Source organism: Amphibalanus amphitrite, unplaced genomic scaffold (genome assembly GCF_019059575.1).
Source record: "Amphibalanus amphitrite isolate SeventyFive unplaced genomic scaffold, NRLGWU_Aamphi_draft 000447F_arrow, whole genome shotgun sequence".
NCBI classification, from domain to species: Eukaryota; Metazoa; Arthropoda; class Thecostraca; order Balanomorpha; family Balanidae; genus Amphibalanus; species Amphibalanus amphitrite.
In genome coordinates, this window is record NW_024881941.1 from 513941 (window position 1) to 529270 (window position 15330).

At 53.2% G+C, this 15330-nt stretch overlaps 1 protein-coding gene across 1 annotated transcript in view; it reads right to left on the minus strand.

Moving 5' to 3' along the window:
• LOC122391645 (translation initiation factor IF-2-like) overlaps positions 1–2370 on the minus strand; it is a gene marked incomplete at its 5' end in the record, with an annotated part of 72479 nt that extends 70109 nt beyond the window's left edge. Inside the window, one exon of the mRNA XM_043385762.1 lies at positions 2184–2370. Coding sequence (XP_043241697.1) covers positions 2184–2370 — 187 coding nt within the window. The remainder of the gene's footprint in view (positions 1–2183) is intronic.
• Positions 2371–15330: the final 12960 nt, after the last annotated feature.

The window sequence follows — 15330 nt, forward strand, 5'->3', positions numbered from 1 at the left end:
GAGCGGCACTGCTACTCCCAAGGGAGCGCACCCGTAACCGGGTGCAGTGAGTGCCTTGGGGCTGGGTGGCCTGTCCTCTGGACGGGCTCAGCCCCGGCGACTCACTAGGTTGCCTGCCCAGACCAATGTCTCCCCCTAATTCCTATCATCCTTTCGGCTCTGAAATGGTCTTGTCAGACCGAAAGGGCCTAACCCAATAAAACAAACAAACGTTGGAAAACAGCTTCAATGTGTTTGTTTTATTCAAGGAGTAATAATTTAGTGTATTTTCATCACCTAATTCTACTATTGTGACTATTGCCGCCATCATTTCAAAGAATGGGCGACAATGCAGCAGATAAGATTATCGTCGAAAAAGTAAAGGCATAACTGAAAGCCCAAGAGAAATTCAGACCTCACCTCATCGTCTCCGATGAGACCAATAACCAACGTTCATTCATTTTGGAGCGCCGTCCAATCAATTGGTTATGCAGATTATTCACCCGCTCCGCTCTCTATAATCCAATCCAAGACGGAGTGGCCGCAGCCGTATTCGTTGACAGCCCCCCCCCCCCCTGTGCCAGGAGGGGGGGGGGGGGTCACCCGCCGATCCGGCCGGGCGCGTCGACAGCTGATAAATGGATCCGCGGAGCTCATAAGTCGCCGCCTCTCCGACGCAGCTGCCTGGCCATTGGGCACAACTCGATCAGTGCCACGTACTTCGCCCGGACCAAACGGCACATCCAGTCGTCATTTGTGTGACAAATAACGTCGGTGATAATTGCTAACGATTTCTAGGAGTGACTCCATCTCAAGTGGAAATGTGCCTTGCTCCGCATCGTCAACACAAAACTAATGGTAGCGCCGCGCTAACAATCAAAAGCAAAACAAGAGCCTTGAACAAGGCTTTACAAATCGCCTCTGCACCACTTACAGCAGCAGTCTGCAGAAACACCCATCATAAGCGACCTAAAGCGAGCTCAAAGCAAGGCATTCGGCGGTTTCAGTGGCGGCGGAAGCAGGGGGGCAAGGGGGGCAGCTGCACCCTAAAGCTATGGAAAGGGGCGCCTCGAAAATCTGTAAAGGAGGCAGGAAGTTAAGAGGTGCGGCGGCCATAAAGCTGAGCAGTGCGACACCGCAACTGATAAAGGCACTTGTGACACGAAGAGGGTGGCAATGACGTGGGAAAAGTATCTTTGGATATGCTGAAGAGCGGAGGGCATCCTTATCTGAAACAAAGGCAGATGCTGCCGAACCTGTCGAATATAATCTTGCCAGGCGATAAAGGCTAGGAGGGCGCAGCTACTCGAGAAGCGCGCCATGCGGAAGAGGGGCGCCTGCATGCGAAAGAGGGGCGCCTGTGTGTGGGACGAAAAAGAAACATTTATGGAGACGTCTTTGAAGGCGATAGCCTCCGAACGCCAACACGAACATATGAGGGCTTATAGCGTTGCAGGCTCCATGCGACAAAAAGGGGCGCCTGATGGCCGATATGCGAGAGGAAATTAGTTTGTGTAACATTTATCGGGGGCGGTTTGCCGTTTACAACATATGAATGTTAAGGGAGGTCCGAGATTGGGGCCTGTAAAATTGCACTGTCCGTATGGGCGGTTACACCCCTAGTGCTAGGGCGTATTTTGCGTTTTTTTTTACTGGGGAGATGATTATGACCAGGAATAGCACTCTGCAAACTTCTATGGGCGCCTGTAAAGGGGCGAAACTGATTTTCCAGTGCAGGGACGGCCATCGGCATGGTAAGGGGCGCCCAGCCGGAAGGGGCGCTTCAATATCGTTTGCACCCCTATCCTAGAATACCTTCCGCCGCCACTCGGCGGTTTTATGTACACTGCAGTAGCTCAATGACCTTTTGTCCGCTGGATGATACTCAGACAGCCCACCTTTACCCTGTCCCCAGGTAAACTGCCATTGATCCAGCTTAGTCCCAAATAACGCACAACCCGAGGAGGCCAGTAGTCGACTTTGACCTCAAACAGTTTGTTAGGAGTTGAAGCAGGGCAAGTTGATAGAGTCTCACGAATCCGGCACAAGTTCCGGTTTAATCCGCATCGGCCATCCCACTTCTGGGCTTTGTGAAACGTTCATCGCCACCGTCTAAAGGCTCCCTCCCCCGCCGCCCCCCCCCCCCCCTCTCCCACCGCGGACTCCTCCCCTCCCCTCCCCTCCCCTCCCGGCCGCCGACTCACCTTGTAGAGCAGGTGCGGTTTGACGTTGAGCCGGGTGCGCGGCTGCGACGGCCGGTGCTGGTCGACGGCCTGCTCCAGCGCGCGCACTACCTCGGCTTCGAGCAGCGGCGCGCCGCACGGCCAGCGCTCCGTCTGCGCGCACGGCACCTGCTTCAGCCAGTCCTTCAGCTGGCGGACCCGGCGCGCCCTGCGCCAACAGCGGAAACAGGGTCAGAGGGGAGACACAGCGGGTCCACAGCGGATGTATCCCCCCCTGGACCCGGCGAGCCCTGGCAGCAGCGGAAACCACCAGGGTCAGAGGGAGACAAAGCGGGAACCAGGGTCAGAGGGAGACACAGCGTGCCGCCAGCAGCGGGAACCGGGGTCAGAGGGAGACACAGCGGAAACAGAGTCAGAGGGGAGACGCAGCGGAACCAGGGTCAGAGGGAGACACAGCGGAACCAGGGTCAGAGGGGGACGCAGCGGGAACCAGGGTCAGAGGGGGACACAGCGGGAACCAGGGTCAGAGGGAGACACAGCGGAACCAGGGTCAGAGGGAGACACAGCGAAACCAGGGTCAGAGGGGGACACAGCGGGAGCCAGGGTCAGAGGGAGACACAGCGGGAACCAGGGTCAACTCAGAGGGAGACACAGCGGGAACCAGGGTCAGAGGGAGACACAGCGGGAACCAGGGTCAACTCAGAGGGAGACACAGCGGGAACCAGGGTCAACTCAGAGGGAGACACAGCGGGAACCAGGGTCAGAGGGAGACACAGCGGGAACCAGGGTCAACTCAGAGGGAGACACAGCGGGAACCAGGGTCAGAGGGAGACACAGCGGGAACAGAGTCAGAGGGAGACACAGCGGGAACCAGGGTCAGAGGGAGACACAGCGGGAACCAGGGTCAACTCAGAGGGAGACACAGCGGGAACCAGGGTCAGAGGGAGACACAGCGGGAACCAGGGTCAAAGGGAGACACAGCGGGAACCAGGGTCAACTCAGAGGGAGACACAGCGGGAACCAGGGTCAACTCAGAGGGAGACACAGCGGGAACCAGGGTCAGAGGGAGACACAGCGGGAACCAGGGTCAAAGGGAGACACAGCGTGCCGCCAGCAGTTGGAACCAGGGTCAGAGGGGACCACAGCGGGACCACAGCGGGTGTATCCGCCCTGGACCCGGCGTGCCCTGCGCCAAAAGTGGGAAACGGGTCGGAGGGAGACACAGCCAGTCCCTGGACACGGCGCGTCCTGTCGCCAACCGCGGACGACAGAGATAAGACGGTCAGAGGCGGGTACAGAGACAGACACAGGCAGTTACAGGCCAGCTGTAGTCAGGCGGTCACACTGGGGCAGTTGCTGGCGACACGGCGCGTCCTGCCGTCAACAGCGGGCCGGGGGGTAGTCGGAGGACACTCACAGAGAGAGTCAGAGAGGAGTCACGGCGGGGCCGGAGACGGCTACATCGAGATGTAACGGAAGTTAGCAGGGATTCAGCAGGGGTTCAGCAGGGATTCAGCAGGGATCGACGGCCCCTACGATTTCGCTGAATTTTGGTGGAGAGGTGCAGAATGGTGTCCTCTATCGAAAATCCTAGTGCCAAAATGCGGGGAATCCATCAGGGGGGCCACAAATCCCAAAAAAACAGTATGCCCTCAGGGCACAATCGACGAACTTTGAAAACCCTACTTCTAGCCGTCAAAACAGCTAAAAATGCACGTCATTCGAAAGAGGACAAAATTTTACATGCAACGGTACCAAATTAAGGGGGCTAGCGCCCCCCTGAACCAAACAAAACAGCTTCAAATATATGGGCCCGGGAGTATGCCCTCGGGGCATAAATAAACGTTTTCAACAATTTCAGGCCTATAACATCGACAAAATCCAGCAATATGCACATCATTGGAAAGAGCGTAATTTCCCAAACAAAAAACCCAAGTAACATTTTTCGATGGGGCCCACCTGGGGCCCACGGGACCCAATTGAAATTTGGGGCCCAATGGGGCGGCCCCTACGATTTTCTTCAAAATTTGCACAGACACTCTCCTGGGCCCCCTCTTCAATCTGGCTGAAGAGACCTACCGGGGAATCCAAAGGAAGGGGCCCAAAGAGGGCCCCAAAGAGGCCCTTTCTAAGTATTGCCCCTAATTTCGCGACCAACCCCGGCAATATGCACATCATTGGAAAGACCGTAATTTCCCAAACAAAAAACCCAAGTAATATTTTTCGATGGGGCCCACCTGGGGCCCACGGGACCCAATTGAAATTTGGGGCCCAATGGGGCGGCCCCTACGATTTTCTTCAAAATTTGCACAGACACTCTCCTGGGCCCCCTCTTCAATCTGGCTGAAGAAACCTACCGGGGAATCCAAAGGAAGGGGCCCAAAGAGGGCCCCAAAGAGGCCCTTTCTAAGTATTGCCCCTAATTTCGCGACCAACCCCGGCAATATGCACATCATTGGAAAGAGCGTAATTTCCCAAACAAAAAACCCAAGTAACATTTTTCGATGGGGCCCACCTGGGGCCCACGGGACCCAATTGAAATTTGGGGCCCAATGGGGCGGCCCCTACGATTTTCTTCAAAATTTGCACAGACACTCTCCTGGGCCCCCTCTTCAATCTGGCTGAAGAAACCTACCGGGGAATCCAAAGGAAGGGGCCCAAAGAGGGCCCCAAAGAGGCCCTTTCTAAGTATTGCCCCTAATTTCGCGACCAACCCCGGCAATATGCACATCATTGGAAAGAGCGTAATTTCCCAAACAAAAAACCCAAGTAATATTTTTCGATGGGGCCCACCTGGGGCCCACGGGACCCAATTGAAATTTGGGGCCCAATGGGGCGGCCCCTACGATTTTCTTCAAAATTTGCACAGACACTCTCCTGGGCCCCCTCTTCAATCTGGCTGAAGAAACCTACCGGGGAATCCAAAGGAAGGGGCCCAAAGAGGACCCCAAAGAGGCCCTTTCTAAGTATTGCCCCTAATTTCGCGACCAACCCCGGCAATATGCACATCATTGGAAAGAGCGTAATTTCCCAAACAAAAAACCCAAGTAATATTTTTCGATGGGGCCCACCTGGGGCCCACGGGACCCAATTGAAATTTGGGGCCCAATGGGGCGGCCCCTACGATTTTCTTCAAAATTTGCACAGACACTCTCCTGGGCCCCCTCTTCAATCTGGCTGAAGAAACCTACCGGGGAATCCAAAGGAAGGGGCCCAAAGAGGGCCCCAAAGAGGCCCTTTCTAAGTATTGCCCCTAATTTTGCGACCAACCCCGGCAATATGCACATCATTGGAAAGAGCGTAATTTCCCAAACAAAAAACCCAAGTAACATTTTTCGATGGGGCCCACCTGGGGCCCACGGGACCCAATTGAAATTTGGGGCCCAATGGGGCGGCCCCTACGATTTTCTTCAAAATTTGCACAGACACTCTCCTGGGCCCCCTCTTCAATCTGGCTGAAGAAACCTACCGGGGAATCCAAAGGAAGGGGCCCAAAGAGGGCCCCAAAGAGGCCCTTTCTAAGTATTGCCCCTAATTTTGCGACCAACCCCGGCAATATGCACATCATTGGAAAGAGCGTAATTTCCCAAACAAAAAACCCAAGTAACATTTTTCGATGGGGCCCACCTGGGGCCCACGGGACCCAATTGAAATTTGGGGCCCAATGGGGCGGCCCCTACGATTTTCTTCAAAATTTGCACAGACACTCTCCTGGGCCCCCTCTTCAATCTGGCTGAAGAAACCTACCGGGGAATCCAAAGGAAGGGGCCCAAAGAGGGCCCCAAAGAGGCCCTTTCTAAGTATTGCCCCTAATTTCGCGACCAACCCCGGCAATATGCACATCATTGGAAAGAGCGTAATTTCCCAAACAAAAAACCCAACTAACATTTTTCGATGGGGCCCACCTGGGGCCCACGGGACCAAATTGAAATTTGGGGCCCAATGGGGCGGCCCCTACGATTTTCTTCAAAATTTGCACAGACACTCTCCTGGGCCCCCTCTTCAATCTGGCTGAAGAAACCTACCGGGGAATCCAAAGGAAGGGGCCCAAAGAGGGCCCCAAAGAGGCCCTTTCTAAGTATTGCCCCTAATTTCGCGACCAACCCCGGCAATATGCACATCATTGGAAAGAGCGTAATTTCCCAAACAAAAAACCCAAGTAATATTTTTCGATGGGGCCCACCTGGGGCCCACGGGACCCAATTGAAATTTGGGGCCCAATGGGGCGGCCCCTACGATTTTCTTCAAAATTTGCACAGACACTCTCCTGGGCCCCCTCTTCAATCTGGCTGAAGAAACCTACCGGGGAATCCAAAGGAAGGGGCCCAAAGAGGACCCCAAAGAGGCCCTTTCTAAGTATTGCCCCTAATTTCGCGACCAACCCCGGCAATATGCACATCATTGGAAAGAGCGTAATTTCCCAAACAAAAAACCCAAGTAATATTTTTCGATGGGGCCCACCTGGGGCCCACGGGACCCAATTGAAATTTGGGGCCCAATGGGGCGGCCCCTACGATTTTCTTCAAAATTTGCACAGACACTCTCCTGGGCCCCCTCTTCAATCTGGCTGAAGAAACCTACCGGGGAATCCAAAGGAAGGGGCCCAAAGAGGGCCCCAAAGAGGCCCTTTCTAAGTATTGCCCCTAATTTTGCGACCAACCCCGGCAATATGCACATCATTGGAAAGAGCGTAATTTCCCAAACAAAAAACCCAAGTAACATTTTTCGATGGGGCCCACCTGGGGCCCACGGGACCCAATTGAAATTTGGGGCCCAATGGGGCGGCCCCTACGATTTTCTTCAAAATTTGCACAGACACTCTCCTGGGCCCCCTCTTCAATCTGGCTGAAGAAACCTACCGGGGAATCCAAAGGAAGGGGCCCAAAGAGGGCCCCAAAGAGGCCCTTTCTAAGTATTGCCCCTAATTTTGCGACCAACCCCGGCAATATGCACATCATTGGAAAGAGCGTAATTTCCCAAACAAAAAACCCAAGTAACATTTTTCGATGGGGCCCACCTGGGGCCCACGGGACCCAATTGAAATTTGGGGCCCAATGGGGCGGCCCCTACGATTTTCTTCAAAATTTGCACAGACACTCTCCTGGGCCCCCTCTTCAATCTGGCTGAAGAAACCTACCGGGGAATCCAAAGGAAGGGGCCCAAAGAGGGCCCCAAAGAGGCCCTTTCTAAGTATTGCCCCTAATTTCGCGACCAACCCCGGCAATATGCACATCATTGGAAAGAGCGTAATTTCCCAAACAAAAAACCCAACTAACATTTTTCGATGGGGCCCACCTGGGGCCCACGGGACCAAATTGAAATTTGGGGCCCAATGGGGCGGCCCCTACGATTTTCTTCAAAATTTGCACAGACACTCTCCTGGGCCCCCTCTTCAATCTGGCTGAAGAAACCTACCGGGGAATCCAAAGGAAGGGGCCCAAAGAGGGCCCCAAAGAGGCCCCTTCTAAGTATTGCCTCTAATTTTGCGACCAACCCCGGCAATATGCACATCATTGGAAAGAGCGTAATTTCCCAAACAAAAAACCCAAGTAACATTTTTCGATGGGGCCCACCTGGGGCCCACGGGACCCAATTGAAATTTGGGGCCCAATGGGGCGGCCCCTACGATTTTCTTCAAAATTTGCACAAACACTCTCCTGGGCCCCCTCTTCAATCTGGCTGAAGAAACCTACCGGGGAATCCAAAGGAAGGGGCCCAAAGAGGGCCCCAAAGAGGCCCTTTCTAAGTATTGCCCCTAATTTCGCGACCAACCCCGGCAATATGCACATCATTGGAAAGAGCGTAATTTCCCAAACAAAAAACCCAAGTAACATTTTTCGATGGGGCCCACCTGGGGCCCACGGGACCCAATTGAAATTTGGGGCCCAATGGGGCGGCCCCTACGATTTTCTTCAAAATTTGCACAGACACTCTCCTGGGCCCCCTCTTCAATCTGGCTGAAGAGACCTACCGGGGAATCCAAAGGAAGGGGCCCAAAGAGGGCCCCAAAGAGGCCCTTTCTAAGTATTGCCCCTAATTTCGCGACCAACCCCGGCAATATGCACATCATTGGAAAGAGCGTAATTTCCCAAACAAAAAACCCAGGTAACATTTTTCGATGGGGCCCACCTGGGGCCCACGGGACCCAATTGAAATTTGGGGCCCAATGGGGCGGCCCCTACGATTTTCTTCAAAATTTGCACAGACACTCTCCTGGGCCCCCTCTTCAATCTGGCTGAAGAAACCTACCGGGGAATCCAAAGGAAGGGGCCCAAAGAGGGCCCCAAAGAGGCCCTTTCTAAGTATTGCCCCTAATTTTGCGACCAACCCCGGCAATATGCACATCATTGGAAAGAGCGTAATTTCCCAAACAAAAAACCCAAGTAACATTTTTCGATGGGGCCCACCTGGGGCCCACGGGACCAAATTGAAATTTGGGGCCCAATAGGGCGCCCCTACGATTTTCTTCAAAATTTGCACAGACACTCTCCTGGGCCCCCTCTTCAATCTGGCTGAAGAAACCTACCGGGGAATCCAAAGGAAGGGGCCCAAAGAGGGCCCCAAAGAGGCCCCTTCTAAGTATTGCCTCTAATTTTGCGACCAACCCCGGCAATATGCACATCATTGGAAAGAGCGTAATTTCCCAAACAAAAAACCCAAGTAACATTTTTCGATGGGGCCCACCTGGGGCCCACGGGACCCAATTGAAATTTGGGGCCCAATGGGGCGGCCCCTACGATTTTCTTCAAAATTTGCACAAACACTCTCCTGGGCCCCCTCTTCAATCTGGCTGAAGAAACCTACCGGGGAATCCAAAGGAAAGGGCCCAAAGAGGGCCCCAAAGAGGCCCTTTCTAAGTATTGCCCCTAATTTCGCGACCAACCCCGGCAATATGCACATCATTGGAAAGAGCGTAATTTCCCAAACAAAAAACCCAAGTAACATTTTTCGATGGGGCCCACCTGGGGCCCACGGGACCCAATTGAAATTTGGGGCCCAATGGGGCGGCCCCTACGATTTTCTTCAAAATTTGCACAGACACTCTCCTGGGCCCCCTCTTCAATCTGGCTGAAGAGACCTACCGGGGAATCCAAAGGAAGGGGCCCAAAGAGGGCCCCAAAGAGGCCCTTTCTAAGTATTGCCCCTAATTTCGCGACCAACCCCGGCAATATGCACATCATTGGAAAGAGCGTAATTTCCCAAACAAAAAACCCAGGTAACATTTTTCGATGGGGCCCACCTGGGGCCCACGGGACCCAATTGAAATTTGGGGCCCAATGGGGCGGCCCCTACGATTTTCTTCAAAATTTGCACAGACACTCTCCTGGGCCCCCTCTTCAATCTGGCTGAAGAAACCTACCGGGGAATCCAAAGGAAGGGGCCCAAAGAGGGCCCCAAAGAGGCCCTTTCTAAGTATTGCCCCTAATTTCGCGACCAACCCCGGCAATATGCACATCATTGGAAAGAGCGTAATTTCCCAAACAAAAAACCCAAGTAACATTTTTCGATGGGGCCCACCTGGGGCCCACGGGACCCAATTGAAATTTGGGGCCCAATGGGGCGGCCCCTACGATTTTCTTCAAAATTTGCACAGACACTCTCCTGGGCCCCCTCTTCAATCTGGCTGAAGAAACCTACCGGGGAATCCAAAGGAAGGGGCCCAAAGAGGCCCTTTCTAAGTATTGCCCCTAATTTCGCGACCAACCCCGGCAATATGCACATCATTGGAAAGAGCGTAATTTCCCAAACAAAAAACCCAAGTAACATTTTTCGATGGGGCCCACCTGGGGCCCACGGGACCCAATTGAAATTTGGGGCCCAATGGGGCGGCCCCTACGATTTTCTTCAAAATTTGCACAGACACTCTCCTGGGCCCCCTCTTCAATCTGGCTGAAGAGACCTACCGGGGAATCCAAAGGAAGGGGCCCAAAGAGGGCCCCAAAGAGGCCCTTTCTAAGTATTGCCCCTAATTTCGCGACCAACCCCGGCAATATGCACATCATTGGAAAGAGCGTAATTTCCCAAACAAAAAACCCAAGTAACATTTTTCGATGGGGCCCACCTGGGGCCCACGGGACCCAATTGAAATTTGGGGCCCAATGGGGCGGCCCCTACGATTTTCTTCAAAATTTGCACAGACACTCTCCTGGGCCCTCTCTTCAATCTGGCTGAAGAAACCTACCGGGGAATCCAAAGGAAGGGGCCCATAGAGGGCCCCAAAGAGGCCCTTTCTAAGTATTGCCCCTAATTTCGCGACCAACCCCGGCAATATGCACATCATTGGAAAGAGCGTAATTTCCCAAACAAAAAACCCAAGTAACATTTTTCGATGGGGCCCACCTGGGGCCCACGGGACCCAATTGAAATTTGGGGCCCAATGGGGCGGCCCCTACGATTTTCTTCAAAATTTGCACAGACACTCTCCTGGGCCCCCTCTTCAATCTGGCTGAAGAAACCTACCGGGGAATCCAAAGGAAGGGGCCCAAATTGGGCCCCAAAGAGGCCCTTTCTAAGTATTGCCCCTAATTTCGCGACCAACCCCGGCAATATGCACATCATTGGAAAGAGCGTAATTTCCCAAACAAAAAACCCAAGTAATATTTTTCGATGGGGCCCACCTGGGGCCCACGGGACCCAATTGAAATTTGGGGCCCAATGGGGCGGCCCCTACGATTTTCTTCAAAATTTGCACAGACACTCTCCTGGGCCCCCTCTTCAATCTGGCTGAAGAAACCTACCGGGGAATCCAAAGGAAGGGGCCCAAAGAGGGCCCCAAAGAGGCCCTTTCTAAGTATTGCCCCTAATTTCGCGACCAACCCCGGCAATATGCACATCATTGGAAAGAGCGTAATTTCCCAAACAAAAAACCCAAGTAACATTTTTCGATGGGGCCCACCTGGGGCCCACGGGACCCAATTGAAATTTGGGGCCCAATGGGGCGGCCCCTACGATTTTCTTCAAAATTTGCACAGACACTCTCCTGGGCCCCCTCTTCAATCTGGCTGAAGAAACCTACCGGGGAATCCAAAGGAAGGGGCCCAAAGAGGGCCCCAAAGAGGCCCTTTCTAAGTATTGCCCCTAATTTTGCGACCAACCCCGGCAATATGCACATCATTGGAAAGAGCGTAATTTCCCAAACAAAAAACCCAAGTAACATTTTTCGATGGGGCCCACCTGGGGCCCACGGGACCCAATTGAAATTTGGGGCCCAATGGGGCGGCCCCTACGATTTTCTTCAAAATTTGCACAGACACTCTCCTGGGCCCCCTCTTCAATCTGGCTGAAGAAACCTACCGGGGAATCCAAAGGAAGGGGCCCAAAGAGGGCCCCAAAGAGGCCCTTTCTAAGTATTGCCCCTAATTTCGCGACCAACCCCGGCAATATGCACATCATTGGAAAGAGCGTAATTTCCTAAACAAAAAACCCAAGTAACATTTTTCGATGGGGCCCACCTGGGGCCCACGGGACCCAATTGAAATTTGGGGCCCAATGGGGCGGCCCCTACGATTTTCTTCAAAATTTGCACAGACACTCTCCTGGGCCCCCTCTTCAATCTGGCTGAAGAAACCTACCGGGGAATCCAAAGGAAGGGGCCCAAAGAGGGCCCCAAAGAGGCCCTTTCTAAGTATTGCCCCTAATTTTGCGACCAACCCCGGCAATATGCACATCATTGGAAAGAGCGTAATTTCCCAAACAAAAAACCCAAGTAACATTTTTCGATGGGGCCCACCTGGGGCCCACGGGACCCAATTGAAATTTGGGGCCCAATGGGGCGGCCCCTACGATTTTCTTCAAAATTTGCACAGACACTCTCCTGGGCCCCCTCTTCAATCTGGCTGAAGAAACCTACCGGGGAATCCAAAGGAAGGGGCCCAAAGAGGGCCCCAAAGAGGCCCTTTCTAAGTATTGCCCCTAATTTCGCGACCAACCCCAGCAATATGCACATCATTGGAAAGAGCGTAATTTCCCAAACAAAAAACCCAAGTAACATTTTTCGATGGGGCCCACCTGGGGCCCACGGGACCCAATTGAAATTTGGGGCCCAATGGGGCGGCCCCTACGATTTTCTTCAAAATTTGCACAGACACTCTCCTGGGCCCCCTCTTCAATCTGGCTGAAGAAACCTACCGGGGAATCCAAAGGAAGGGGCCCAAAGAGGGCCCCAAAGAGGCCCTTTCTAAGTATTGCCCCTAATTTTGCGACCAACCCCGGCAATTTCAATTTCAATTGAATTGGGTCCCGTGGGCCCCAGGTGGGCCCCATCGAAAAATGTTACTTGGGTTTTTTGTTTGGGAAATTACGCTCTTTCCAATGATGTGCATATTGCCGGGGTTGGTCGCGAAATTAGGGGCAATACTTAGAAAGGGCCTCTTTGGGGCCCTCTTTGGGCCCCTTCCTTTGGATTCCCCGGTAGGTTTCTTCAGCCAGATTGAAGAGGGGGCCCAGGAGAGTGTGTGCAAATTTTGAAGAAAATCGTAGGGGCCGCCCCATTGGGCCCCAAATTTCAATTGGGTCCCGTGGGCCCCAGGTGGGCCCCATCGAAAAATGTTACTTGGGTTTTTGTTTGGGAAATTACGCTCTTTCCAATGTTGTGCATATTGCCGGGGTTGGTCGCGAAATTAGGGGCAATACTTAGAAAGGGCCTCTTTGGGGCCCTCTTTGGGCCCCTTCCTTTGGATTCCCCGGTATGTTTCTTCAGCCAGATTGAAGAGGGGGCCCAGGAGAGTGTCTGTGCAAATTTTGAAGAAAATCGTAGGGGCCGCCCCATTGGGCCCCAAATTTCAATTTGGTCCCGTGGGCCCCAGGTGGGCCCCATCGAAAAATGTTACTTGGGTTTTTTGTTTGGGAAATTACGCTCTTTCCAATGATGTGCATATTGCCGGGGTTGGTCGCGAAATTAGGGGCAATACTTAGAAAGGGCCTCTTTGGGGCCCTCTTTGGGCCCCTTCCTTTAGATTCGCCGGTAGGTTTCTTCAGCCAGATTGAAGAGGGGGCCCAGGAGAGTGTCTGTGCAAATTTTGAAGAAAATCGTAGGGGCCGCCCCATTGGGCCCCAAATTTCAATTGGGTCCCGTGGGCCCCAGGTGGGCCCCATCGAAAAATGTTACTTGGGTTTTTTGTTTGGGAAATTACGCTCTTTCCAATGATGTGCATATTGCCGGGGTTGGTCGCGAAATTAGGGGCAATACATAGAAAGGGCCTCTTTGGGGCCCTCTTTGGGCCCCTTCCTTTGGATTCCCCGGTAGGTTTCTTCAGCCAGATTGAAGAGGGGGCCCAGGAGAGTGTCTGTGCAAATTTTGAAGAAAATCGTAGGGGCCGCCCCATTGGGCCCCAAATTTCAATTGGGTCCCGTGGGCCCCAGGTGGGCCCCATCGAAAAATGTTACTTGGGTTTTTTGTTTGGGAAATTACGCTCTTTCCAATGATGTGCATATTGCCGGGGTTGGTCGCGAAATTAGGGGCAATACTTAGAAAAGGCCTCTTTGGGGCCCTCTTTGGGCCCCTTCCTTTGGATTCCCCGGTAGGTTTCTTCAGCCAGATTGAAGAGGGGGCCCAGGAGAGTGTCTGTGCAAATTTTGAAGAAAATCGTAGGGGCCGCCCCATTGGGCCCCAAATTTCAATTGGGTCCCGTGGGCCCCAGGTGGGCCCCATCGAAAAATGTTACTTGGGTTTTTTGTTTGGGAAATTACGCTCTTTCCAATGATATGCATATTGCCGGGGTTGGTCGCGAAATTAGGGGAAATACTTAGAAAGGGCCTCTTTGGGGCCCTCTTTGGGCCCCTTCCTTTGGATTCCCCGGTAGGTTTCTTCAGCCAGATTGAAGAGGGGGCCCAGGAGAGTGTCTGTGCAAATTTTGAAGAAAATCGTAGGGGCCGCCCCATTGGGCCCCAAATTTCAATTGGGTCCCGTGGGCCCCAGGTGGGCCCCATCGAAAAATGTTACTTGGGTTTTTTGTTTGGGAAATTACGCTCTTTCCAATGATGTGCATATTGCCGGGGTTGGTCGCGAAATTAGGGGCAATACTTAGAAAGGGCCTCTTTGGGGCCCTCTTTGGGCCCCTTCCTTTGGATTCCCCGGTAGGTTTCTTCAGCCAGATTGAAGAGGGGGCCCAGGAGAGTGTCTGTGCAAATTTTGAAGAAAATCGTAGGGGCCGCCCCATTGGGCCCCAAATTTCAATTGGGTCCCGTGGGCCCCATCGAAAAATGTTACTTGGGTTTTTTGTTTGGGAAATTACGCTCTTTCCAATGATGTGCATATTTCCGGGGTTGGTCGCGAAATTAGGGGCAATACTTAGAAAAGGCATCTTTGGGGCCCTCTTTGGGCCCCTTCCTTTGGATTCCCCGGTAGGTTTCTTCAGCCAGATTGAAGAGGGGGCCCAGGAGAGTGTCTGTGCAAATTTTGAAGAAAATCGTAGGGGCCGCCCCATTGGGCCCCAAATTTCAATTGGGTCCCGTGGGCCCCAGGTGGGCCCCATCGAAAAATGTTACTTGGGTTTTTTGTTTGGGAAATTACGCTCTTTCCAATGATATGCATATTGCCGGGGTTGGTCGCGAAATTAGGGGAAATACTTAGAAAGGGCCTCTTTGGGGCCCTCTTTGGGCCCCTTCCTTTGGATTCCCCGGTAGGTTTCTTCAGCCAGATTGAAGAGGGGGCCCAGGAGAGTGTCTGTGCAAATTTTGAAGAAAATCGTAGGGGCCGCCCATTGGGCCCCAAATTTCAATTGGGTCCCGTGGGCCCCAGGTGGGCCCCATCGAAAAATGTTACTTGGGTTTTTGTTTGGGAAATTACGCTCTTTCCATGATGTGCATATTGCCGGGGTGGTCGCGAAATTAGGGGCAATACTTAGAAAGGGCCTCTTTGGGGCCCTCTTTGGGCCCCTTCCTTTGGATTCCCCGGTAGGTTTCTTCCGCCAGATTGAAGAGGTGGCCCAGGAGAGTGTCTGTGCAAATTTGAAGAAAATCGTAGGGGCCGCCCCATTGGGCCCCAAATTTCAATGGGTCCCGTGGGCCCCAGGTGGCCCATCGAAAAATGTTACCTGGGTTTTTGTTTGGGAAATTACGCTCTTTCCAATGATGTGCATTGCCGGGGTTGGTCGCGAAATTAGGGGCAATACTTAGAAGGGGCCTCTTGGGGCCCTCTTGGGCCCCTTGCTTTGGATTCCCCGGTAGG